The sequence below is a fragment of the Leptonotus elevatus genome, chromosome 2 (genome assembly GCF_054856555.1).
Source record: "Leptonotus elevatus isolate MCC_2025b chromosome 2, RoL_Lele_1.0, whole genome shotgun sequence".
In the NCBI taxonomy this organism is placed as follows: Eukaryota; Metazoa; Chordata; class Actinopteri; order Syngnathiformes; family Syngnathidae; genus Leptonotus; species Leptonotus elevatus.
Genome location: NC_141240.1, coordinates 6,301,778 through 6,329,756, shown reverse-complemented (window position 1 = coordinate 6,329,756; position 27,979 = coordinate 6,301,778). Strand labels below are relative to the sequence as shown.

The window sequence follows — 27,979 nt, the reverse complement described above, 5'->3', positions numbered from 1 at the left end:
TTCCAGAAAGTAATTGCGTGTGTGTTTTGTGCATGTGCTTGTAGCGTACATCGAGGATGTTGCGCGCTGTGTGGACCAGAGCAAGCGTCTCATCATCGTTTTGACGCCCAGCTACGTGGTGCGGAGGGGGTGGAGCATCTTTGAGCTGGAGACGCGTCTGCGTAATATGCTGGTGACGGGCGAGATCAAAGTCATCCTCATCGAGTGCGCCGAGCTGCGCGGCATTATGAACTACCAGGAAGTGGAGGCCCTCAAACACACCATTAAAACCTTGACAGTCATCAAATGGCACGGCGCGGCCAGCAACAAGCTGGACTCCAAGTTCTGGAAGCAGCTGCTTTACGAGATGCCCTTCAAGCACACCGAGCCCCTGAGCATCTCCCACGAGCAAGTGCTGGATGTGAGCGAGCAAGGGCCCTTTGGCGAGCTCCAGGCGGTATCGGCGATGTCCATGGCGGCTGCTGCCTCCACCGCCATGGCCACGGCTCGCCCGGATTTGCGCTCCAACTTCCACAACTCGTACCACACCCAGATGAGACAGAAACACTACTACCGGAGCTATGACTATGAGCTGCCACCGGGTGGCACTCTGCCGCACCTGCCCTCCGGCCGAAACCAGCACACGTATTGCAACATCCCCATGACACTCCTGAACGGACAGCGGCCGCAGTCCAAGTCGCCGCGGCAGCAGAGTTTAGAGGAGGGTCACCACGGCAACAACGCCATGCTGCCGCTTCTACCCCGAGAGACCAGTATATCCAGCGTCATCTGGTGACACACGCCCATCGGCAAAACACAGATCATACGAATTCCAGGAGACAGGGTTGAATTGGTTTTGCAATCTGAATATCATTCATTCTTTTCATTTTTAATTGGCAATTGAAATATATTTATTTATTTATTTTGAAGGACTAATTGTTTCTTTGTATTTCTTAATCTAACAGATGTCGTTTTTTTCACCTTTCAATTTCAGGCCCAAATCAAATTTATGAAATGGAAAAACTGGCCACAGGACTGAAGTTGATTCGACGTGTTCATTTGTCAGCTTTATGTGATCCAAAGCTTCGTAGCAAGCATAAACTAGCATAGATACCTAGTTTTTTAGCAGCCATAATCATGTCACAATCCATCAGCCAAAATATAACACAGACAATTGTTTATTGAGCAAGTAGTGATGGACAAATGAAGCTTCATGAAGCACAGTTTTTGGTTTCCCTAGATGGCACTCTTAGTTTAAAGATGCAGTGGAGATTTAGTCAATTTCCATTGCTATAGCCTTTATCTTTAAACAAAGAGCACCACCTGGAGGAGTTTAAAAAAAATCTAAGTGCTTCATGGAGCTTAATTTTTACATCACTAGAGAAAATGTGACTTTTCAGAAGGAAGACATGGCACTTGCTTTCACCAGATAGAAAAGTAAATTGGGCCAAATCATTTTGAAAGTGTTGTTATTTTTATTCTTTCTGCCATTAAGCAATGATACACAAACAACTTGTTGTAGATGTTCCTGTTCACATATAATCGCAACTTGGTTCTGACTGCAGCGAAAGCATTTCTTCCATGTCAGACATGAAGCAGAATACAATAACATCGAAGGATCATTTCATGGTTTGTGGTGGTGGTCCAGAATGATTTTGGCGCCGATGGCAGCTAGCATGGCTTTTCTAATGCTCACTACCAAACTTAGTGTCAGGTTCAGCTGACCAAGAAAATTTTATAAACAACAGACAAGGAAGGAAGACAAGCGACTTAGATTATTTTTGCTCGCGAGAAGAACGGACAGAGATGTGCACAGTTACAGTCTCCTACCACTCTGAAGCACATTCTGTCGAGCCTTCTCTTTTTATTTCTTTTAAGGCGGTCCTTGGTTACACAGCCGTTGCTGCTCTAAAGATTGGAGAAAAACACAGCAGCAACCATCGCGGATATGAGTCATTGTGCAGATAATAATACAGACATGTCTTTCTTCCGCGCTGAAGTTTTCAACAGTCAAAATTCAGCAGTTCATCCGCAAAGTGTTTCAGCCGCTATCTTGTGATAAGGGCACAGTTCCTGTTTTGCAGCTGGAGCATGAGTCATGCTCCGTCTTGCGGGGCTCTGCTTTCTTCACAGACAACTTCAATTTACATGATTCAAACAAGGTTATACTGCTAAATAAATGCTTTGCAATACTATCAGAGTAAATATGGGATAACTTGTGTACATTTAATCTAACATTTAGCCAATCACATTAACATAGCCAGTTAAATAAATTAAATTCAACTTTAATGCAACTGTGGCCTGTTTTAAACTTTCATATGTTTACCTGTGCCTTGAATTTTTCTTTTTTTTTAAAGTACATACTGACTACAGTACTGAAAAGGTATTTGTTTTTCTTGTTTTGTGTAAGACTAAAAACATGAAAATAATCAGGCAATATTCTTATTTTCATTTGTCAGTTGAAAGTGGAAAGAACAAATGATGCATGGATTGTTTTGTCATATTGAACAACAAAAGGGGGAAAAAAAAAAACTTTTGTGCCATGCCTGTAAAAACTGTCACGCAACTTAAGCCAACACCGGCTAATATGGCTGGGAAAATGCTGGAATACAGGGTCATGTACATAGTGTTTGTAATTCTTTGTAGCATTTCTTTTTAATGATGACATTCTTTGTCATCTCTTGGGACTTTTTGTGTTTGTTTCTTCGCTTTTCTGAAGCTTGTGAAATGGATCACACACACGTTAGTGTGGATCGATAATGGGGAAGGAGGGGGTCATCGGTGGTGGGAAGGATCTGCAGAAGCAAAGTCTCAGCCGCTCCAACCACTGTAAAGGACACAAACTCAGGAGTTATAAATCCCAATAACGGATGGCAGTGGTACCTGAGAAATACGGTGCTATAGGCTTACATTGCTGTTTTCTTTGAGATAACACAGACTTATTTACCCTAACAAATGATTCTATCACAGAAAGTTTAAATTGTATATTATTTTATGAAAAGAGTCTATTTTTGTAAATGTGTGTGACAGAAGGACTTTAAGAGCAGAGTTTTTTAGAGGGTAGAGCGAAGCCCATATGATGGGTAATTCACTGTATGTCTTACATAGCAAAGAGTATATTACAGTTCAAAAGTCTTGGGCCACCTTTCTGTTGTGTTGTTTTAGCAGCCACGTACTTCAAAAGAGTGCATATCTCTGCCAGGGCCAGACAAAAACCACTCACGGGCAGAAGTGGCAAATGCAAGTCGTCCAGAAAGAAAAACCCTGTCACAGTTTGGCTTAAGCCCCAGGTGCTAGCAAGCTAGCTCCCATGGTGCTCGTTTACCTGCTAGGGAGCTAGCTAGTGTTAGATTATTAACATTGTTTTTCTGTTTCAATTTATATTTTAATCGTTTTTGATATTAGTTAGAGCTGTGTAATAATAAGACAACAGTTAATTCAAATGTTAGTCAATCTATAGTCCTTTGTTCTTCTCCCTGGGAAAGAAATGTCTAGTAAGGTTTCTGAGTTATCTAAATGAGGGGATGTTTGAAAGTGCAAGCAGAGGTCTGTCCATAAATTTCCTGGTGCAAGGAGGTGCCGGGGACCAATTGTTTACCCACATCTGGAGTGGACTGAGATAGGAACTGGAGTAGGATTCTAAGTTGTGTATTTCACTTTGCTGACAGGACAGGATGACAGGGGGGAGTTAACACTGTTTTTGTATAAGTGTGGGAGAGCGGAAAGAGAGAGCACACTTCTGTTTGGGCAAGGATCTAAAGTGACTTTGGAAATTTCTAAATAATAAAAGCTTGCAAGACACTTCTTCACGAGATCTCAACTTTGAGTTTTATTTTGAACACGCAGGAAATCAAATAAATGATTTCTAACACTAGCTAGCATCAATGGCTAAAGCCAAACTGTGGCAAGGTTTTTACTTTCTGGACCTAAATTTGCCATCTCTGCTCACGGAGGACGTTACAATTATTGGGGGCAAACACTGGAAAAAATGGACTTGTATCTGCACTACTATCCAGATTCTCACCAAAATGTTACATTTTCTTTCTTTCCTCCAGCTAAGTTTCACGTGTTTTGTGTTTAACAGTATTTGGCAGATTTTACGTTTCAAAATGACTGCTGAGAAAAAAGGTCGTTAAAACAACAAAACTCGTGAAGTCCTAAGACTTTTGCACAGTATGTGTTCCCATCATTCAAAAGGTGAGTTGTGGCAGCACCTGATGCAAAAATGCCGTCGCCGATGGGGGGGGACGGAGAAAAGGAGAAGCCACATCATCACCCAAAGCATTTGCTTCATGCGCTTCCTCCAGTCGGAGCAGGGCTAAGACATCATCGGGCAGCATTCCATTTCGCCAGCAGGACAGATGTCACTTATACATACAGTAGTGCAAACATTAGGGCTTTGGCCTCCAAACTCAGGATGATGTCGTGTGTTCCCTGTATATGTTTTCTGTGTGAAAAATGGGAATGATATCTGTGTTATGACTGCAACTTTTCTTTATTGTTTGTTTAAACCCATAGCAACATGAGCGTAAATCACTATAGGAACCAATAGACTCCAGCACGGGAGGTGTCGCCATATTAAAAAAAAAATACTTACACCTGAAAGATGGAGGTGATGGAACAAAATATTGAGTTACATTCCTAAGATGAAGGAATGCACCTGTGGAAACGGATGGATGGGTTGAGGTCAAGATTGCAGTTCTTCCACACTAAACTCAGCCGAGCTGCTTTATGCACTGGCGAACAGAAACGGTCTCCACTAAGTTGAAAGTGTGGAATTATCCAAAATGTCTTGGTAATATCAATAATCAAGAAGTAAAAGATCCACCCGACCCTTGTCTGACCATAACTAAAGGAATGTAACTCAAATCTATTTTTACAGTTCTTGAAGGCATCTTGAAATCAAAGTCATGATATTTAAGAGGATTCATTCAGGTCTATCTTCTTTTATTTGTGTGTGTGTGTGTTTTTTTTTAAGAAAGCTCATATAAAGCACGAAAACATAAGAAAGTACAGTAAATGAAAATGGAAAAAAAAACGGTCTGTCAACAAAACAAACACTCGCTGATCGACCAGTAAGGAGCAATTTTTTTGCAGTCTTGATTTGTTCCTGTCATCTGTTTTACTGAGAGCCAAGCATTCCCGCAAGGAACCCTGTTTGTATTTTTAGGAGGAAAATGTTTAATGCCAGAACTGATGGTGCATGAACAGAGGAGTGTGTGTGTGACTCCGCATTGTAATAATACAAAGATGAAGATTTAGATGAAGACAATCGAGCCATATAAAAATCCCCCCAGGGCATCACAAAGCAGTCATCGTTCAGGAGGAGCTGAAAAGTCCCATTGCACCAATACATGTTGTAAGTGGACGCCCATTTTGATATTACGGTGAATATATGTGGTGGTGATGGCTGTGATGAAGATGAGTAACAAATATATAGCACAGAATTAATTGCAGGCACTTTCACTAAAGCGGAGAGCCAATGGTCTCTTCTGTTTCTGGGTTATTTTCTATCATGTATCTGTAATGTACATGAAGAGAGATAATGCTATTAATAAAACATTTGAAGTCACATGATCTGAGTCGTGTGTGTCCGTGTCTGTGCGTGCGTGCGTAACACTGGCTTATTAATGACTTCAGGCTCACAGACCAAACATTTTCGATACGGTAGTCTACTTGGTGTATGGTGAGTAGAGATCCTGACACGTTTTGCAAAGTCTTTGATATTATTTTACTCCACTGGATGGTGCACTTCGTTTCAAGTAGTGACGGACAAATGAAGCTTCATGAAGCACTTCCACAGCCTCTAGATGGCACTCTTGGTTTAAAAAGGCAGTGGGAATTTATGCAATTTCCATTGCTTTAGCCTTTATCTTTAAAGGTTTGTTGCAGAATTTGTCCTTTTTTACTCATGACTGCCATCTCTGGTCTAGAGCGTAACTGCAGCCTGCCTCTGTGTTAAGCTTGTGCACTGTTTGCGTGTGAGTACGTGCGCTTGAATAAACTTTGTTTTTTGGTTGTTGTTTTTTTTGTTTGAGGTGCTCAAAGCCGGATGCTTCTTGGTTTGTTTTATTACACCACCACCCCCCGCTTTTTTTTTTTTTGTTCTACATTTATCCTATATACAATTCTAACTTCTAACTATACTATATATCGATTTTTAAGAAAGTAAAATACACTTGTTTCTGGGAAACAACAAAATGTGGATGGCTCTGCTGAATCTGCACTGTACTACTCGCAATTGCATATCATGAAGTTTAACCTACATCAGAAAAAGGTCAATTATCATTTATGAGCCGTGAATTTGATATAGTTTCACTTTCAACTTCTTCTGGAGGAGTATAGTTTTTCTGTCATTGCATGCCCTGGCTTGTTTGTTTTATGTACACTGACTAGATCATAGTGTTGCTTTTTGACCGTGTAAGTGTTAGTTTTATGATAATTTTGATTTCAGGTCCAATCACTAGTTTCAATAACATGCCGGTGAGAAGTTCTTTGAAGGTGAAGAGCAGTCACAATGTTTTGTCGTGATTCAAGACTAAGTATTTTATTTTCCTTTTGTTTTACATTTGATATTTTATAGCTTCATATACATTTTGGTCTTGTCTATTAGACACAGACATTACTGTTTGTGGTTATTTAGAATTTCCCTAGTAGTTATTCATTTTATGTCGTAATATTTAGTTGGGTGCACTCATTTGCTGTCGAGACAAAATCTGACCCGAATTTTGCTTCAATTTAGTAAAACAAATAGCAGCAACAACATTGTATCTAACACTTCTCAAATATAAACAACTATGAATAGTTTCATATGAAATAGATCATTATTTACATTTAGCGGAAAACATATTTAGATCAATAAGACTTTTTGTCAGGCAATTATGTTGAAGCTATTTTATCGAAGCAATTTGAGCTCATTGAGATATATTTTTTAAATGGTACCAAATTGCCTGCTATACAGCACAGGTTAAGAGAACTGTCAAGGCTCAAGGTCAAGAAGGCTACTGGTCCGGATGGCTTAAGCTCAACGCTCCTCAAGTACTGCGCAAGGCAACTGTGTGGGATTGTGGAGCATATTTTCAACATGAGCATGATTTCTCTAGTGCTTTCAATACCATCCAGCCAGAACTCCTGAGGGACAAAATGGAGCTCAATGGGGTGTGCCACCAGCTAACAACATGGGTTCTGGACTTTCTCACCAATAGGCCACAGTAAGTGAAGACGAGCGGCTTTGTGTCAGATAAGGTGATCTGCAGTACGGGGGCGCCTCAAGGGACTGTTCTAGCGCCTCTACTATTCACCATAGTTGGTCTCATCAACAATGGAGATGAGACAGAGAACCGAGAACTGAATAAGAACTTTGTGGCCTGGTGTAAGGAAAATCGCCTCCGGATTAATGCAGGAAAAACTAAGGAACTGGTGATGGATTTTCGCCTGACGAAAGGTAATTTAACCCACCCCCCTTCCGGTGAACATTTAGGGAATAGACGTTGAGATCGTTAACGCTTACATACACATTGAGAGAAAACATAGATATATTATATTATCTTAATATAGTCTTGGTAACTGCTGTTACATGATGTAATTTGTGCTTTCTTTTATTTTTACAGGTTGTATCATGCACTGCAGCATAATGGAGAGATGGACACCAGTTGAAAAAAGTAAGATTAAGAAAGCCTTAATTAACAAATGCCGCGTCAGGGCATACGACACATTTGTTGTTCAAGTAAAAAAAAAAAAAAGATAAACTGTTTATTGCTGTTGTATGATAATTTTGGTTATAACAGTAATTGTACTGGAAGTTATTTCTGTTCAGTGGTTTGTTGAATTTAATAAAGAATATTATGATTAAATTGTCACTTTATTCATCCCAAAAGGGAAATTCATTGTCAGCTCATCTGTTATTATCTATAGAATTATAAAGCAGAATGTCTGCGTCCCTACGTTGTTTTAGTTAAGTAAAACAAAAATCTAAAAAAACTAATAAAAAAAAACCTTTTCATTAACAAAATTAAATAACAAATATGCTTTTAAAAAACAAAAACTAACTAACTACATTTTTCAATTATAATTCAAACGAAAATGTCCTTCATTTTTGTCTTTGGCAATTAATTTAATGTTGAAATGTAAGCTTTGAGCAATAACATATTCTTCTAAGATTTTGCTCAGTAGTATCTTCAGTACTGCTAATTTTCTCCTTGAAGTGAGCGCTCTCAGTATTTCCAGTAAGTCTCAAGTTTGACTCCCCTTCTATAATTTCTATGTCTCCCTTATTTCTCCCAGCGGATTTTAGGAGAAACGCGTGAGAAACACTGAAGACAAAAAAGAGAGTAAAATGAGATGAGCTTCTCAAATTTGTCTCACATAGTCTCACTTATTTCTCCTTATGTTCATTTTCTCCTTGAAGTTAGATCTCAAAGTTATCTCCATTAAGTCTCAAGTATGACTCCCTCTTTAATTGCTATGTCTCCCTTATTTCTCCTTGTGAATTTTAGGAGAAAATAAGATGAGATTCTCAAAATTGTCTCAAGAGACATAGACGAGCAAGCTTTGAGCAATAAAATTTCGCTCTGGGATAGTTTAACACTAGCATTATTAAGATATTTTCCAGGATTTTTTTCCCTCCCCATGTCGAACCTGGGCCATTTGGCCGTCGCTTGGTACAGGAAGTGTTGCATCACTTTCATTCTTGCTCTTGTGCTGTGCTCTGGACATATATTTTTTTCATACTCGCAATGCATTATGGTCTATATCAACCAGTTGAGTGACCATCGATGTTCTAAAATGCATTGTGGGTAATTTTGAGTGCACTACATATTTTTTAGTTTGGACATTCCGGACACCCTTACAAAATGGCATGAATAGTGCACTATATAGGGAGTAGTGAATCGCCAGAGTGACGACACTATATATTGGGCAACTATAACGTGCGGAACTATGTAGTACTAGTGAATGAGGTGTAAAGCCGGAGGACATTAAGACACAGCCCATGTGCTTGAGGACGAGCATGACGTCACCCTCCACCACTCCACCCCCAAGAAACTGTAGGGCAGGGGTCTCCAAGTTCAGTCCTTGAGAGCAATTATCCAGCCTATTTTAATCAGAATTGTTTATCAGGCTTCTGCAGAGCTTTCTGATTAGCTGATTATTTGATTCAGCTGTGTTGGAGGAGGGACATATGGAAAACAGGGTAGATAGGGACTCGAGGGCAGGACTTGAAGATCCCTGCTATGGATGTTCGCCTCCACACTGAAGGGAAATATACAAAAATACAAGCTGATAAGCGCAGTCGCAGATAAAAAAAAAAAAAAAAAAAATCAGGGCTCTTTCTTTGTACTCATCCGGGCATTGGGGGAGCGTGCTTAACATTCACATTTTAAACTCCACAATGAAAACAAGAGCACCATCTAGAGAAGTAAATAAATATCGCAAGTGTCATAAGCGTCCTGCCTGCATTTGTCTTTTGTTGTTGGGCCACAAACTTGAAACGAGGCTTGTGATTGGCTGGCCTTTGCGCTGCATTCGAATGCGAACATTAAAAAGAACTGTACATGCAGTTTTACGCGGGGAAACCAATGTCGTTGATTGTTCGTTATCTTGAATATTTATATCTAGATATTGACATTCGATCCATCACAATAATTCGTTCAGACACTGCAGCAAATATAGCCAGCTACAGCAGGATGCAGTTTAAGGCTACTGCGTTTAAGGGGCCAACAATGGATATAAACATTAAACAGGGGCTGACACCTGCTTCGAACCTAATGCGGCGCAAAACGGCAGTATATTTTATGTCTGAGTGTTAACCCACACACTAGCATTTCTTAACACAAAAATAACTATTATGATAAATATTGTTAAGTTTTTATAGCTCCGTAACTCAAGTTGGGCACGATGAACTATAATGGCCCGGCCACCGGGACGGTTCTACTAGTTATTTGTCTTATTCAGGTAGGCTCCTGGTTGAACTTTATCTCCAATTTGTGACTGGTTGACCATTCCAGTTTCGTTGCAAAAACAAAGTGTCAATATTTTCTTCATTGCACTTTCATGGAGCTCTTAGTCAAACCAGTTGCTTACAAAGTTGATAGTTGCAATGTCTCACATTGGCAGCAATTGGGCAAACCACAAGTCAAGTCACTTTGCTTTCACACATTCAATTCAAGATACTGTATATATTTGTTTGTTTTTTCTTTACAAAATGAAATAACAAAAAACAACAAGTCATACACAAGAGCTGCTTTGGACATTTACAGAGGTCATTTACACACAAGTTAAAATGAGAACACTTGAAGAGGCACAAAAGCAACGGTACTCTCAAAAATAATCATGATGACGTCACTCGTGTGACGGGGAAGCGTTGTGCTACTTCTGGTCAAGCGTCAACATTATGTTCAACACCGAGCATCTTTTCATCATTATTAAACACTGGCTCTCTGTAGTTCACGCAAATGACATACGCACCATTGAAACAGTTACACATAAAATGTTGACTTGTTTACTCACCCTCAAAACAAGAATACTTGTTTTTTTGTTTTTTTTATAAACACAAACAACTGTTCAGCTCCAAAACATAGGCTCTAACATTTGATATGTCCAACCTACATGGAGTTTGACAATCTTCTCGCACAGGCATGACTCCTCACACACAAGTAAGAACAGTAGTGTAGAGGAAATTAATGGCCCTGGTGGTGTGCCAAGAAACTGGGGGTGTGCATAGATGTTACCAACCTCTTCCCCATGCCTCTTCAAAGCAGGCTATTTCAACTTTGCCTTATCTTCTTCACTTCCACTTGAGTGCTAGATGTACCTGCAGCATCACCGATGGTTGTCCGTGTAGTGAGAGCAGGCTACTAGCACACCAAAATGTATCTTCATAGTCCTTTTTGTGCAAATTCTGATGTAAACAAAGACGATCAAATGTTGGGAGGGGTACAAGAAGTGAGTTGACAAAAGGTGCTCCTTTGACAAAATGGTGGAATAAATAAGAGGTTCGGGAGAACGAAACTGCCAAGTTTCCTGTGCTTTTTGTTGAGTTTGGTGTCCAGCGACTTGCTTGTGCACTGTGGCAGCTTCTGATGTGCTTCAAAGTTCAACTGGTTTTGACGTGCGGGTTCCATATCAAGTGCCTTTGAAGACCCATGCACACCTGCCTACTTGCTATTGCCTTGTCAGTGTTATCAGTCAGTCATCCATTATGTTGAAAACAAATGTACAAAATATAGAACACACCCCACGTAGCCTTCACCTATGTAAGGACAGAACTGTATTCACCTAACATCTTTTAGCATTGTTATCATTGCAGATAGATATGTATTGTATGTACACATTAACACCTTCAAGGCCACTGAAAGACAAAAAGGGGCCAAAGTGGAGTCTTCATGAGGTGGCACAAGTTATTTCTTGTCCTATTATAGCTTCATCTACAAAATACAGGACTTTGATCAGACGACATTCCAGGTGATCGCACAGACGTGACACATCCGTTCAGGAGGAGTTTTGGACGTCTCACTATGTCAGTACACCCAGGACACGGGGACCCACTGAGGAGTGTTGCACGCCAGCTCCACAGCCTCCTCCAGCAGGCGCAGCGTGTCGTCTATCTCGTTGTTGATGATGGTCTGGTCGAAGTAGTGAGCGTACGTCTGCTGCAGCATCTCCGACTCTTTCTGGAGGCGCTGCAGGGAGTCATCCTGACAAAACACATCCACACATAGCGCTAAGCAATGACGCAAGGAGCAGGAGATGGCAGTCTGTCTCCATGCAGCGAAGAGCTTGACAGATGTGCTGCTGACGAAACACACACTCAAAAGGGCTCTTGGGATTTGACGTTATACAGCCCACAGTGTCAAACACGCATGAGATGAGCACTTAATACTTACAGGCAGTTTGCGACACCACTTGGGAAGCTCCATTGTAAATAGGAAAAAGGCATGCCAAAGAAAAGATAAATGACTTCAAGCAAAAAGGGCAGGTGAGAAATGCATTGAGAAAAAGGACAACACTGGTCATTCACAACACTGGCTTGGTATGCATGGACAGAGTCGGCGCGTGCACATACAAAAAAACACAAGCATTAATAAATGAGTACAAGGATTGTCGGCCATTGTACCTCCGTCAGGCTTGGCGTGATAGTGGGAGCTGCAATAAAGACGACAAAGGGAGCAAACTCGGCTGTTCTGAGAATCTTCAGTGCCTAAAATGAGGGAGAGACGGAGAAACACTTAACAAGTCTGTGTAGTTTCCTTTGCCATTTGCCGATATTAAGAAACATAGATTGTTGTGTGTAACGTAGGGCTGCCACAATTAAAGGCCAAAAGTTGAGACTGATGACATTATACCTTTTGTGAAAGTTGTTAAATGCATATTTGTTCCCGCATGTAAATACAGTATAGCATCCCGTGAATTTGCGCTAGCGTGTTATTAAAGTTACATTTAAAACTATGTTCCCGGTGGCCACGGGATCCCTGTTGGCCCAAAATGTAATTTTTATTTTTTTATTTTTTTTATTTACTTCTTATTGAAGTCTCGATTTCTCTTGGTCCATCACAGTATTTGCGACTGATCATGTGGAAGCTCAAACATGCACTACGGTGCACGTTTGTTCCTATCATCCCGATGGAATCCCTTTTGTTTGTGATCAAGTTCGGACACATTTTTTCATGTTCTGTCAAGACTTTTTACGAATAAGACAAAGCAGACCGGAGCAAAAGAAGGGGTGAAAGCAATTGGAGCCCTGTGTCTATTCACTTTTGCAGTGAGTGGTTTAGACATTAATGGCTGTATATTGAGTTATTTTGAGGGGACAGTAAACGTATATCTTTATACAAGCTGTACACTGACTACTTGAGTGTTGTCCAATGAAAAAATATATCGTAAGGTACTATGAATGACATGCACCCATGTATTATATGACCACCACCACCACTGTCACAATACAGCACAGTTTCCAGATTTGCTGGTATCCATTATTAATATTAAAGTTAATATCATGAAGGAAGAAAAATTCAGAACATATCTTAATGTAAATGCTTTTAAACGCGGGTTAAAAACTATGCACTTTTTCTATATATATATGATTAAGGTCTTTCATGTTTTCCACAATCTTATCCTTGCACTGTATTTGTCGTAATTTTGCAAGGTATTTTTCCCCAATTGCTTTATCATAAGCAGCCTTGCCTTAATGGTGCCCAAAACCACAAAGAAAATGCAGTAATACCACCATCTTGTGGCTGTAAAAAATAATTACACTTAGTGGCATTACCATACAATGAATTAACGTTCATACTTATTTAATGGCAATCCAACAGACACTTTTTTTTCTTAATCAGCGTACTTTTTGTTTAAGGGGCAAGCACCACACACTTTCGCCATGAATACAAAATAAAATAACATGAAAACGCCACGGAGAAATCAGTGTACAGCACTCAAGTTTGGCACGTTTAGAGAGTGGCAACGCAAGATGGCCGCCGGTAGTTTCACTTCTCTTTACGGCGACTAGGCAGCATTGTGATTGTATGTCCAAATGTCCGAATCAACCATTTGAAAGTTTGACAAAAAAGAAAAAAAATTGACTATAAAATTATTAGTGCCCTAACTCTGAAAATGGCACTTCGGCGGCCAGCAGCTGACAAACTTAAAACAGTTACGTATGTATGTACGTAAAACTCACTTTTGGGACAGTGGAAAGTTAAAAATTTACCCATGAGCGTTTCTGCTCTCTAGTAATGTGACACGCTAAATCCAAACTGATTTGTATTTTATTGTTGTGGGGTTGTAATGAGCATCCATGTTATGGTGCTTACCTTAAGTCCTGCTAATTCGGCGCTCTCCAACATGTTACTTGTTGGAGCCAGAGGAGACGACAGACGCTAGTGATACAAAAGTGCATGTGCTCTTCATGACTTAGTGGTAGTTTTTTTTTTTTTGTTCAGGCATCTGCTACGGCCACAACAGTAGCTGTTGCCAATAAACGGAGTTGACTGACTTGTGCCGATAATAAATCTCAACAAATCAAAAGCGGAATAGTCTGTTAGAGTGTATAGAATTCTGACGGGTCATTTGTTGCTGTGTGGTGCATTTCACCTGTGGCTCAACATCCAGAATGGAGATCATGCCCTGAGCGTGGATCTGCCGAATAGTCTCCAGCCTGGTTCCATACATGGCATCTTCATGGCTGCCATACTCCAGGTAGTCATTGTTGCTGATGTCCTGCATCATCTGGTCGTGAGATACGAAGTAATAGTTCTTTCCATTTTCCTCATCCTTCTTTGCAGGCCGAGTGGTGTCTGATGGAGACATGAGGAAAAGTTTCAGCTTCAAAAATGAAAGTCAGTCAAATTTAGATAGTCGCATTACTGACTACAATGAGTGGTGTGTGTGTGTGTCACGTGTATTTCTTACGAGGGATGGGGTAGGCAAAGCGGTCCGGATGTTTTGTGATAAGCGTGTTCTTGATGTGCCTCCTGCCAACTCCGTGTGCACCTGAATTGAAGTAAAGATGTGTGAAATGACAGCTTGATTGTTATTTTTAGTGGAAGTTTGAAATAGCGATGGGGAAATGAAGCTTAGTGAAGCTTCATGAAACATTTTGCAATATTTTTTTACTTATCTAAATGTTGGCAAGCGCAATGGAAATTAATTAAATGTTCACTGCTTCTTTAAGCCAAGAGTACTATCTCAAGGAGAAGTGCTTCATGAAGCTTCATTTGTCCATCACTAGTTTGAAAGCAGAATTCACCAACCAGAGTAAGCCCTGGCCACAGTGCAGTTGGAGGCATGGCTCAACTTGGGGTGGACCTAAACCAGGGGTTGGACCAAAAGCAAAAAACTAATCTGTCTGGAGCCACAAAAAAATAAAAGCCTTATAATTAAAGCAACACATGTCTGCAAGTGTCTATGTCAGCTATATTAGCCTACTATCAAAATGATGAAACGTTTATTTCCCTGCAGCGCATCCTAGAGTGACTATTCTGTTGTACAATGGTGCTTTAAGTTTAACGTCCATTACAATACTAATGTATTATGTTTCATTGCATTGATGAAATTATAGAACTACAATAAAGAAATTGGATTTTTGATGTCCTTTTTTTGAGGATTTGAAAAAACAACAAAATGGAATGTGCACTACCTCCTCATTGAAATAAAATGTCCCATTTTAACACTTCAGCACAATATCACGTCATCAGAATTAGGTGCGATGGAGGATGAAAACATCTAAAACCTGCATGACTCCTGCCCTCGAGGACCAGGATTGGGGAAGCCTGGCATAGACACTCAAAACCAACTTCGACTCCCCTTTTTCAGTCCCCCTGAACACGCTGGGCGTACTTCTGTGGCTCTACAATCCTCTGTTCATCAAGAATGTCAAAATGGCCGATTCGACCACTTCCATCAAACAGTTTATAGCTAGCTCCGCCCCAACTGACTGAGGGTTAAGTGTTTGTAATTTTAGATGCTCTATAAAATGTTTTAAAAAATAAATAAGTGTTGCGTTATAACACAGTGCATCACTAAATCTACATTATTATTTATTTTTTGTTGAAACCATTTTGTATTAACAAAAAAGGGGGACTTAGAATGTGTGTGGGCGTAGTCAAATATTTTGGTCCACCCCGCCCACGCCTTGAACTGCGCTCTGCCAGGGCTACTCGAGACTTACCAAGCAAAACTAGTGTTTTTCTCTTGAAAGAAGGCAGCTTGACCACTTCCTCATATGTTACCAGATCTAGTTGATCAAACACTGTCAAAATAGATAATAAACAATTGCTCTTACAGTATTCATAAAAGCAATGCAAAGACTATTTCATGACTTCTAATCTGGGTCAGAAAACAACAACCTAAAGCTAGCAATGCTATGCCGAGGAGCATCTTACTTAAGTATTTGTCTTTTTACTGACAAAAATAGGTATTTGCATTCAAAGGTCAAACACATATTAGGGAGGACAAGGGGAAAAAAGCAGAGAGAATAAGAGGAATAAAACACAGAAGCTGGATAAGAGCTCTCTGGAGTTACTTACATGCAGCCAAGTCATTGGGTATGAGACAGCATGAAACATGGGCAGAGGGTGGGAGCGCAAGGGTTAATAAAATACACATTCAAATAAAAGGAGACAAAAATGTTGCATCCAAAGCGGATACATCCATTGGTTAGTCAAGAATAACAGTGACTCAGGTGAAGGTATTTGAGGCATAAAGCAAGGCAAGGCAAACAAGGCAAGTGTCGTGTGGAAACGCATTTCTAAAGTGTTACAGCAGGATCTTGTGAGTGCAGATATGAATTAGCACATGATGCTATGCAATAACTGCATTGTACAAAGACCCTGACTTGGCAAACTGGATAAAGTACAGTTGTAAGAACATCACCTTAAAAAGGGCTTCTGAACCTCTGGTGCAGAGGTGGCAGGCAAATCCAAGTCCAGAGAGTAAAAACCCTGCCACAGTTTGGCTTTAGCCCCTTGTGCTAACTAGCTAGCTCCCTAGCAGGTAACCGAGCACCGAGGGAGCTAGCGAGGGAGCTCGCTAGCTAGCACCTGGGGCTAAAGCCAAACTGTGGCAGGGTTTTTACTTTCTGTACCTGGATTTGCCACCTTTGCTCTGGTGTTTACTGTGTCCACATCCAACAGTATATACTTTAACGTGAATGGCTTACCTGCATTGTGCTTGGCCAAGTACTTGTCTTTATACTGTTTCTTCTTTTTGCCAAACCACGTGCAGCTGGCTTGCTGTTCCTGTTTGGTCTTCTCCATGGCTATACATGCCACACGCCTGTGAACACCACATGAATTGTATGTATGCATTTGAAGCCATGAGCCCATGCAAAGCTGGGAAATATGCTGGTGATCATTTTGTCACTCACCACTCTTGCAGCTCTGGGGAAGGGATGAGGCCTGCTGTGCCGTTCTTGGTATTCTCTAGCTTTCCCTGCCACCAATTGTGGTCATCCTTGGAGATAATCTGAATGATGTCACCCACCCTGAAGCAAATGCCTGCTTCCTTACAAGGTATGAGGTCATCTTTTGTCGGGTCATATTCAAATTGAGCACGAACATAGATCTGCAGCGGCAAAACAGTCAGACATGATTTTTGTTTGTAGCATCATGGGAGACTACATGAAAGGCCCTGATTGTTTCAGCTGCCCATATGAAAACTGATTGGCTGCTAAATCAACATTTACAAATACAAAGCCAGCACACTTCAATCAAGAACCTAAATGCGAAGGTCGTTAAGGAAAGAGAGAATGTGTCGTGCTAGCTAATGCTAATTGCTCGTGTGGGGTACATGTATCATTATAGAGAGGGCAATGTTTTGCAACAGCGATGGAGTGAGTCGGGATCTACTTCTATGTGCTTCCTCTAGTAGACATCTTACCTTAATGGACAATTTGTCCTGGATAGCAGGTCTGGAGATCTATGGAGTTGAGAGCATCACACACTTACACAGAAATCATGCAGTAGAATACATTGTGGGGCACAAACAAGAGGTGCACCAGGAGACTCACAACTGTAAATTGAGTCTGACATATGCCATTGTCTGTCCATATGCCATCAGCGGTACGTGTGTGTCAGCTTTGAGCATTAGGTTAACCATGCAACTGGTGAATGTTGAGGTTTGCAGAGAAAGTTGTGACAGGGAACACTCTTGTTTGTTTCAGTGATTTTTCTCATTAGGTGTTATTTCTTCAAGCCTTTCAAACATGGTATTCAAACGTCGGTTAATATGAATCCAACTTGAGTTCAAAGCAGGACATGCCCCAGTAACCCCAAATGATTGACACATGACCTGCAGTCAATCATATTCCAGTAGAGCGTGCTCTGCCTATAATGCTTTGATGGAGCCTTTAGCAGAGTTGAGGTAAAGGTTAAATGTCCGGAGTCCAAGACAGAAGTTAAACAAATATGGTAATGAAATGGTTCATACAAATACATGCAGATTTGGACGACACTGATTTGGTACAGTTAGTAGTTGCCACTAAAGAGACTTGCTGTAGAACTCACCTGACGAGCTTTGGGCTGAATTGTTGCTGGCAGATCCTATTGAGTAACAAATACAGCCTTGTAAACATTAATAGCACTACTACTGGTATTTTCTTTTTTCTTTTTTACTTTACGTGTATTTATTGCTTTCAAGGTATTCAAATAACAGTGCATATGTACACTCACCAGGATGGAGCTGTTGACACTTGCATGACCATTAGCAGCCGAATGTTGAGACAAATCTGGTGACTCCTTCTGCAACGACAAACACTTTCCTATGCTTTTGTTCTCTTGTACCCACATACGCAGCAGACATGTAAGCGTACCAGGTTTTGGTTCTGTACCTCACAAGACTTAGACTGGGACCGGTAACTGGGTACTATCTTGAATGTGATGCTTCCCCTCATTTCCCTCTGCGGATGACAAACACTTAAAATATGTATGCAAACATACTGCAGATTCGACATGATGAGAGTGAAAAAGATCATTCTATCCTTCTGAACTAGTACAATGTAAGTCAGCAGCTAACTCACAAGCATTTTTTGAAGCTGTTCCACGGTCTGATTGGCAACACTGATGCCGTTGATCTCTCTGATTTCATCTCCTACATGCAGGGTCCCTGAAATTGAGAAAGAAAAATTTAGCCTATTTATATGACATAATATGAGCATGTAAAATAAAAAGGGAGTTGACCTTGCCGATGAATCATTCCACCATGCATGATTCGAGCCACGATGCAATGGTTGAGCTCATTCATTTTCAACGTAATGCCCTGTGAAAGACAAACAGCAGGTTTGAGAGCAAGGTTATTTTAGTTAATGCAAACTAACAAAATAACGAAAACTGAAATTCAAAAAAACGTTTTCGTTAACATAATAAAACGTTATAATAAAAATGTTTTTTAAAAATGAAAACTAACTGAAACTACATTTTGACGTCGTGTGAGTGTTTTTGTAATTCTTGATAAACCGTAGCATTTCTTTGCTGTTTTCCATCTAAAATAGCATTAATATTCGCTTCTTTAATTAATTTTAAAAAGATTCATGTCTCGTCGTTCCCCCAAACATACCTTTATCGTCCGACATTGCTTTGGGACTATAAATGTACGTGTGACGTGTATCTGCTCTTGCCAGCGCTTATTCGCAAAACCTGTTTCCAGAGGCAAAATTCTCATTTTCCTTTTTTCGATACGCTTCAAAATCTACCCCCTCTAAGCGTAAAAACATTTTTGCGAATTTTGGGCCCTTTTTTCGAATTTCTAGTGTTTCCATTCAGTTTTATTTTCGCATTTCTTGAAAATTGGGGTGAGGGGGTGGGTGTTTGGATGGAAACCCAACAAATTTTGCATGCTTGACTTTTGGCTCCAATCGCTCGGCATACCTGCTTTTTTATTTAACCGAGCCAAAATGCAACACTAAGTAAGAAATGCGTTACTTTTTTCATTTTACCATATTCATACTGAATACTGAAACTAACTAAAACTAAGCATTTTTTTTTAAATAACTAAAACTATTTTTTTTTATGAACAGAAATGTCCTGAAAACTAATTAAAAGTACTAACTAAATAAATAAAAAATAATAATAAACTTTAGTTGAAATAAAAAATAACTTAAAATGAAAATTCCAAAACTATAATTGTGTGTCATTTTCAGAAATGATTTCGTTTTGTGTGTGCGCGTGTGTATGTGTGCACCATGGCCTCTTCTGTGTTTTTCTGGAACTGCACCAGGCGGACTCTAGTAACGTTCTCCAGGTCCATGTCTCCGTTGGTGCTGTCTGGTGAGTCTCCGTTCAGGTAAGGGGATGTGGGCGGGGGAGTCACTCTAAGCGCCTCGTCACTGTAGACCTCATGGGCTACCACATCATGGGTCTGTAGCAGAGCCTGAGCGACAACATGGAAAGCGTTAATTCAAAGCTAAAACACACCCACAGCATTACAACGTGTGTTCGTGGAAGGCTTTAAAGAGTATGGCTTACACTAATCCTCAGAGGCCACTGATCAAGTCACTGACCATTATATGTTTTTACTAACATTTACGAGCTGTCACCGCCTATAAACAGGCCAGCATGCTTGCTGACACTCAAGGAAGGAAAACTAGCTGCCTATACAACATTAGAACTGAAACAAACAGTGTACAACATCAACAACTTTCCTCTAGCAACTGACTACGTCACAAGAAAAGCTCAGAATTTCAAATATGAAGCTGAAGTTCTGAGGAAAGCACAACTATTTAGTGGGACATTTGTGTGTATGTGAAACAAGCATCATTCATGAGCTCGCAAGGCACTGCAGGCTAATTGGATAGAAGCAGACCAAATGTGTGTCACAGTAGTGTACTTAATACCAATTGCGCAGCCACTAATACTGTGTGCATGTGCTGAACATTTCTAGTGTAAGTGTTGAAACCTTTTATTTTCAGTCATCACTTTTCAGGAAACAAAAAAAAATGGCATGTTTGTTTAGGAAACACTGCATTGTCAAAATTAACTTAAATCCACCCAACATATTATAATAGTCAGTAATTTAACAAAATAACATAACCATGTGGGGACTGACCAGTTGCATAATTTTGTTAAAAATATTAAATTGACCATATTTTGACATATAGGTTTCAGCCTGATATCAGCAAAATACAGTTAGAACCATAACTTTACATACATTATGCGAGACATGTACTTTTTCTTCTCACTGACTAAACCAGACAACATCAATTTGGTGAAATAAATCACAAGCATTATTTGTTAAATTCCAGAAAAATGAGAGAAGGATGTATTTGGAAACACATCTGAAACACACTGCTTCATTGTGTAACATCATCAAAAAGCAATTAGCCAGCTCAAGATATTTGGATTTGTTGGATCATCCTTGGCTCCAATTTCCAGATGCTTGAAAGTGCCATGTTCATCTATTCCAACAATTATACGCAGGTATAAACCCCAAGGGAATGTCTCGCTCAGAAAGGCCACTTAGCCATGAAGAAGCCATTGCTAAAAAAGAAATGTAAAAAAAAAAGGCCAGAATACAGTTTACAAATGCACACCGGGACAAGGACTTTCATTTTTGGAGACATTCTATGGTCTAACAAAACTAAAATTGAACTGTTTGGCCATAATTACATTTTGAAGAAAAAGGGGAAAGCTTGCAAGCATAAGAACTCATCAACATTACCCTTACAAAATATATGAAATAAAGACCGCCTGTCCGTAACTTCCATTAACAACCAAGGTTAAACTCACTTTCCCCCCCCGAAATAAGATCTTCGTCTTTCAGTCGGAATGTATCAATTCAACAACACTATTTACTTGACAAAAATCACTACTTTCTTACTCACCAGCGGATTAGCAGTATATTGTGGCATTTTAGTGTGTTATAGTATTTCAGTCAATAGCCGAGGATAGGTGAAAAAGAAAGAACGTGAGCAGGGCAAATTTATGAATAGTAAACCGTGAATAAGTGGGGGTTCAGACATTCACATGTACAACATACACACATACATATATACAAACGTTCTGCTATGCATTACATTTGACACGGCAGCTCAGAAAGACAAAAAAAAAAGTAGTTCACCTTCAGTAGGAAATATCCCTCACATTTCTTGTGCCTCTACGATCAATCCATCCCACAACTTCCTCTGTGGTTCCGCTTTGACCACGATACCCATCAGAAGAATGTGCAAACATTCCGCATTCAGTCACACTTCTTGTCATCACTTCTGTCCCCAAGCTTTTTCCTGGCAGGTCTAACACCTCACTAACCCCAAGTCAGGTGCTAAGCAGCTTTGTGTGGCCAGGGTAGGTATGCGGATTGCATACGGCACTCTACTTCTGACACAACAGCTTGTAATAGCGCTCGCGCACCCTGGCACGCACACACAAAATCCAAAATAAATGCAAACATTTGCACCCAATTTTTGTTCCTTGATTATGTTCTGTAATCATTCTAACCCAGGAAAAAAACTTACCAAAAAGTCATTAAAATCTCAAAATTGACATTCATGACTGACCACAAAAGAGAATGTTTGTGTGTGTGTGTGGGGGGGTGTGGGTGGGTGTGGGTGTGCGTCGTGCGTGCGTGCGTGCGTGCGTGCGTGTGTGTGTGTGTGTGTGTGTGTGTGTGAGAGAGAGAGTGTGCGCACACACCATGAAGTGTGGTTGTGTGAGAATCCTTCTGAGCTCCTTGGCCTCTGAGTTATCTGGATAACAGGAGACGGTTTCTAGCACCTTGAGCAAAAATGATAAAGGCAAGATTAATAACTGACACAAAGACGCACAACAGCACTTCAACTTGTTTATCATATCAAACTTGCATAAAGTTTACCTCTTTGGCTCTCTGCACTCCATCACTGGGAGGATTTCGAATTTGTGGAGACGACCTGGTGTTGATTTTGTCATATAACTGCAAAAGCACAAATTAAACAAGCATCGGTCAGTGCCGTGCCCTGAACTCCTGCAAAGAAATTAAGACGACTTGGCCAAAACGTACTACTTACTTTCAGTCATAATTGTAAACACTTTTCTTTTCATATAAAGCATTTAACGTTCCTGGTCACAAGTACAATACCATGCACAAAGACAATTGGGTCAAATAGCCAATAACGGATGATACGTAGCGCTAGCAATCATCAAAGTTGCCTATTTCTGATATTTATGGGAAAGGGTAATGACATCGAACCACCATTATTATGCCAGAAACAGATTATGGATCACCTTGCATAGTGGAATGGTTTGTGGGTTCCAATGATCATAGGAGCTAAGTTGTCTTGGTGAGGAACCAGACAAAGCATGTCTTAAAGGTCCCTTTAAGACCTATTGATGATTAGAAACATTGGACCACGACAACCCTTGCCCGGACACGGGTCACCGGGGCCCCCTTTAAAGTCCAGCCTGGAGGCGGGGCTCGATTGCAAGTGCCTGGTGGCCGGGTTTACACCCATGGGTCCTGGCCACAGATCTAAAAGGAAACAATGGGCCCCCCTTCCCATGGGCTGACCATATGTGGGAGGGGCCAATGAGATTTGCCAGGAATTCCTAGAGGCTCTGGAAGTTGTGGGGCTGTCCTGGTTGGTACGCCTCTGCGACATTGCGTTGACAAAAGAGACTGTGCCACTGGATTGGCAGACCGGGGTGGTTGTCCCCCTTTTTAAAGTGGAAGTCAGCCTTAAACATTTCTTGACAAAAATATATGTGACCTCACTAGTCTAAACATGACCTTCTGATTAATATTACATTTGTGGAATATGAGTTAGGAAGCAAAATCCAGCCGTTTTTATCCATCTTTGGGGGCGACCATTTTGCCACTTGCTGCTAACTGAAAATGACATCAATGTTGCTTGCCTAAGGCAATGACCAATCACAGCTCACCTGTTTTCTGAAGCTGTGCTGTGACTGGCTATTACCTGAGACCTGAGCAACATTGATGTCATGTTCAGTCGACAGCAAGTGGCAAAATGGCCGCCCCCTGAGGTGGATAAAAACGGCTGTATTTTGCTGCTTAACTCATATTCAACTAACGCAATATTGACCAGAATGCCGTATTTAGGCTAGTGGGGCTGCATAGAACATATTATTGTCAAAAAAAATTGGGGGGTTTACTTCCCCTTTAAATGAGGGGGAACGGAGCGTGTGTTCGAACTACAGGAGGATCAAAATCCTCAACCTCCCTGGCAAGGTATTCAAGGGATCTAGAGAGAAGGGTCCATCGGGAAGTCAAATCTCAGATTCAGGAGGAAGAGTGTTTCGTCCCGGCCTTGGAACAGTGGACTAGCTCTACACCCTTGGCAGGGTCCTCGAGAGAGTTCGCCCAACCAGTCTACATGTGTTTTGTGGATTTGGAGAAAGCATTCGACCATGTCCCTTAGGGAGTTCTATGGGCAGTGCTTCAGGAGTACGGGGTACAAAACTTCCTAATAAGGGCTGTTCAGTCCCTGTACTACCGGTGTCAGAATTTGGTCCGTAACACGGGCAGTAAGTCATATTCGTTCCTAACCTCACCTATTCACAGCTTATGACTGATAGAAGAAGATTCCGGATACAAGCGGCCAAAATGAGTTTCCTCCGCAGGGTGTCCGGCCGGGCTCTCCCCTAGAGATAGGGCGAGAAGCTCTATCATCCGGGAGGGACTCGGAGTCGAGCCCCTACTCTTCCACTTTAAGAAGAGTCAGATGAGGTGGCTCGGGCATCTGGTTAGGATGCCTCCTCGACACCTCCTTGGTGAGGTGTTCTGGGCATGTCCCACGGACAGGAGGCCTCAGGGATGACCAAGGTCATGCTGAAGACACTATGTCCCCCATCTGGCCTAGAAACACCTTGTGATCCCTGTGGATGAGTTGGACGAAGTGGCTGGGGAGAAAGAAGTCTGGGCTTTCTTGCTAAAGCTGGTGCCCCATGAGCTGAACCCAAACAAGCAGTAGAAAATTGATAGATGGATGGATGGATGGATGGATGGAGTTATCATGGATGCACCAAGACATCATGATATCAATTTTGGTGTAACAGGAAAGTTTAAGCTTCGGAAGGTGAACTCACATCTAACAGGGTGTGGAGATGTTCATCCTGGAAGACACTGTGGAGAAAGTCCATATCTTTCTCGCTACAGTCGGTCAAAGCATGAATCTCCTCTAGACTGTCCAAAACCTGTGATACTGCCCCTGAGTATTGCAAACACAAACAAGTTAGCCACCCAAATATAAACTGGATGCCATGCACTCTGATAATTACACTGAGCAGGCTCTTTAAACATTCAACACAGCACAAAATGCAAACACTGGTCATGGTACATGTACACAAGGAACTAAAGCAGAACAACAAACAGGCAAAGAGGACAGATGCATTATCATAGTACAGGCAAAAAAGTCACAACCACAAAAAAACTATTTAACCTGCAGTACCTGCTGCATTGCCCACACATGCAGCAAAACCAGAAAAAGAGTAGCAGTGGCATCAATACAACATTAGAAGAAAGTCAGCTCACAAAGTCTCACAGTGGATGGTTGCAAGGAGCAATATTTTCACGCATGAGGACAAATTTCTTGAATATTCTCAAAATGTTCTAAACTACATTCACAATCTCAACCAAGTATGTACACCGTTCATTTTCAACATCTATGATTTTGGTCATCTCAAAGGAATGAAAGTTTTTGGAGGACAAGCACACATTTCATTAAAGTATTTTTAAAAGGGAGATGAGGAAGACAAGACAAAGGACAGGAACTTTTAACAGAAATATGACTAAAAAGGGATAGAAGTCAAGAGGATACCACACATCAAAGTTCTTAATGTGGGGGCAGGGGTACGTACTTTCTGCAGCTAGCAGTCCTATAAGCAGCAAAGCACAAGAAAAGAGACTGGCATTAGAAGAGGTTGACAGAATCAGTTTCACAACAGAAAAGTGTATGTAAGGAGTACGTAGGGCATATGATGACAGAAAGAGCGTGTGGAAAAGTAACATCAGCAGAAGCAAAAAATAAGATGGTAAGATGCTACAAGCATGCACTAAGAACAGCAACATGTCTAGGACAGCCGACTGCAACAAATCGACCAGGAAACAGGAAGGACTGTTGGATGACTCAGCAAACCTGTGTAGTTATTTGTAGCTACATACTCAACACAGTAGTATACACATCAATTCTGACTGTTAATGTGATATTGAAATGAGCTTTAAACATTTAAAAGATTGTATTGCAAACTGCAATTTTTTCTAATTTCCTATTGTGTTGGATGTGGTTTTCAAGTGCTGAGAAGGACGAATGCATGAATATGCGGTCTGCAGTTCTCATGAAAGGAAGTGAGACTTGGCTGCGACAGGGATGTGCATCTAATACTGTATCAGAGACCACAGAAACGGGAAGCTCTGACCAGACAGCCTGTTGTCACTTCAAAGACAATAGAAACCACAAGAATTGAAACTGGCTTGAAACATGAGCAACCTTGATTGAATGCTTGACAAGTATTGTACGTTTTGTCTAGGAATGTATGTAGATCTTTCGAACGATACAAATATTTATTATGGAGGTGGAATAATTAATCAATTAATCAATAACTAATCGCTTATCAAAGTAATCAATAATTTGATTTGTAAAAATGGCCGATGCCGATTTTCCTCAAAACGCTAAATATCGGCACCAATAATCGGCCCGGCCGATAATCGGTCTATCCCTACTAAATACATTTACTGTATAAATTGCAGAGTAGTGCTACTCACCTGAGGAGGTTGGGTCATCTGAAAAGTCATGAAGCTCCTCAGGAGGGTCACCGTAGTAAGAATTAAATTTGTGGCTTGACACAGCAGCCAGCACTGCACCCTACAACACAGCAAGGAAATAGCCAGTTAAACTTGTAAAGTCAGTGATGAGCCACAGTTATGAGAACAAGCACACATCCCCTCTTCTTATTTTCTTTGATTCACAGAGCTCATTGTATTCAACAAGGTGCTGACCTTCAGCTTCCTCCTAGCGTTGAACTTCCTCAGCTGTTCCACCGTTTCAGGAAGGTGGATCTTGTAAGCGTACCTGTCCCTCTCCTATACCAACACAGACAACGTTATTGCATGCACACGACACAATTATGGCTCAATGCAAATTGCACAAATTTGCCTTCAGCCAGGGGTGGTTGAGAGCCTCGTAAACGGTGATCCTTTCCGCGGGGTCCAGCATTAACATGCGTCTCACTAGGTCTTTGGCACTCTCGGAGATGTGGGCCCATTGGCGTGGGTTCATCTGCACAATAGTTGCACACAAAAATTTTAAGACTGTTAAATTCTTGAAAAAAAACCTCTTCTTCCCTGAACTACATATGTATGGAGGACCAAAACAGCCCAAAATTTATAAATGAAAAATTTAACGAGTAAATAAATGAATAAAAGTGACAATAAAAATTGATATAAAACACATAATTCAAAAATTTAATATAAAATATATTATATTTATATTTTTTATTTCTATTTATATTTATAAAATAAATATAAATGGAAATAAAAACAACAAAAATATATATCCGTAAATAAATAAATAAAATAAAAACCGAGATTAAAAAAATAAAAATACAAAGATAAATGTCGAGATAAATACAAAAATAAATTAATAAATATAATTAAATATCAATCAATAAATAAAGACGCTCTGCTCTCACATTTATTTATTTCATGCTGCACACGCTGTGTCAGGACGTAACGTTATTCAAATGAGGGGGCGGTCCTAAGCATGTCTTGGGTTGGGCTCCGCCGTTGCAAACTGATACACACACATATATATATATATATATATATATATATATATATATATGTATATATATATATATATATATATATATATATATATATATATATATATATACATATATACATACATATATATGTATGTATATATATATATATATGTATATATATATATATATATATATATATATATATATATATATATATATATATATATGTATATGTATATGTATATGTATATATATATATATTGTTTGTATTTCCATTTATATTTATTTTTGTATTTAATTTTTGAAATATATTTTTTATATCAGTTTTTATTTGTACTTTTATTTATTTTTTATTTAGTCATTTATTTATTTTTAGTTTTGGTCTTCCACACATACGAAGCTATTAACGGCCACATTTCTATTGAACCACAATGGCTGTTTGCAGGCAGAGGGACAGAAGAAACCCGACTTCCTGCTGTGACTGCATCCGCCACAGCTTAGTCATGCAGGTAAAATAGATAACACCTCAGTGTGCTGTACTCTCACAGTAAGAGGATGCAGCACGCTTTAAAAGACAAAAGCTTTCATTTCATACAGCCCGAAGACATACATGTTCGAGGGGCCATAGAAAAAAAATCCTACCTTGTATTTTCCCTTGATGATAGCCTCAAAAAGGCGATCCTTTGTGCCATAGAAAGGCAGGCAGCCAGACAGGAGGATGAAAAGGATCACCCCGCATCCCCACACATCCACTGGCTTGCCGTACGGCTCTCTCTTGACAACCTCCGGAGCCATGAAATGGGGAGTGCCAACACGACCTGAAA

General features: G+C 40.3%; 2 protein-coding genes across 16 annotated transcripts in view; one reads left to right on the top strand and one right to left on the bottom strand.

Moving 5' to 3' along the window:
* Positions 1 to 5,556, top strand: part of LOC147178286 (interleukin-1 receptor accessory protein-like 1) — a 190,419-nt gene extending 184,863 nt beyond the window's left edge. Inside the window, exon 12 of the mRNA XM_086068572.1 lies at positions 45 to 5,556. Within this exon, the coding sequence (XP_085924698.1) occupies positions 45 to 775 (731 nt within the window). The 3' untranslated portion in view covers positions 776 to 5,556. The remainder of the gene's footprint in view (positions 1 to 44) is intronic.
* A 4,583-nt stretch (positions 5,557 to 10,139) lies between these two features.
* Positions 10,140 to 27,979, bottom strand: part of LOC147178284 (peripheral plasma membrane protein CASK-like) — a 40,272-nt gene continuing 22,432 nt past the window's right edge. Inside the window, exons 7-29 of one of the 15 annotated variants that reach the window (XM_086067639.1) lie at positions 27,798 to 27,973; positions 26,546 to 26,668; positions 26,389 to 26,472; positions 26,155 to 26,254; positions 25,251 to 25,268; positions 24,480 to 24,601; positions 22,273 to 22,350; positions 22,095 to 22,175; positions 19,648 to 19,836; positions 18,648 to 18,726; positions 18,488 to 18,573; positions 18,299 to 18,367; positions 18,141 to 18,209; positions 17,976 to 18,011; positions 17,350 to 17,388; positions 16,838 to 17,034; positions 16,631 to 16,746; positions 15,641 to 15,721; positions 14,383 to 14,463; positions 14,065 to 14,267; positions 12,092 to 12,175; positions 11,862 to 11,888; positions 10,140 to 11,672 (exon numbers count right to left, since the gene is read on the bottom strand). In XM_086067639.1, the coding sequence (XP_085923765.1) occupies positions 11,496 to 11,672; positions 11,862 to 11,888; positions 12,092 to 12,175; positions 14,065 to 14,267; positions 14,383 to 14,463; positions 15,641 to 15,721; positions 16,631 to 16,746; positions 16,838 to 17,034; positions 17,350 to 17,388; positions 17,976 to 18,011; positions 18,141 to 18,209; positions 18,299 to 18,367; positions 18,488 to 18,573; positions 18,648 to 18,726; positions 19,648 to 19,836; positions 22,095 to 22,175; positions 22,273 to 22,350; positions 24,480 to 24,601; positions 25,251 to 25,268; positions 26,155 to 26,254; positions 26,389 to 26,472; positions 26,546 to 26,668; positions 27,798 to 27,973 (2,315 nt within the window). In that variant the 3' untranslated portion in view covers positions 10,140 to 11,495. Of the gene's footprint in view, positions 11,673 to 11,861; positions 11,889 to 12,091; positions 12,176 to 14,064; positions 14,268 to 14,382; positions 14,464 to 15,640; positions 15,994 to 16,630; positions 16,747 to 16,837; positions 17,035 to 17,349; positions 17,389 to 17,975; positions 18,012 to 18,140; positions 18,210 to 18,280; positions 18,368 to 18,487; positions 18,574 to 18,647; positions 18,727 to 19,647; positions 19,837 to 22,094; positions 22,176 to 22,272; positions 22,351 to 24,479; positions 24,605 to 25,250; positions 25,269 to 26,154; positions 26,255 to 26,388; positions 26,473 to 26,545; positions 26,669 to 27,797; positions 27,974 to 27,979 lie in introns of those variants that run through there. The other 14 variants (XM_086067636.1, XM_086067634.1, XM_086067633.1 and 11 more) reach the window with 14 other exon arrangements.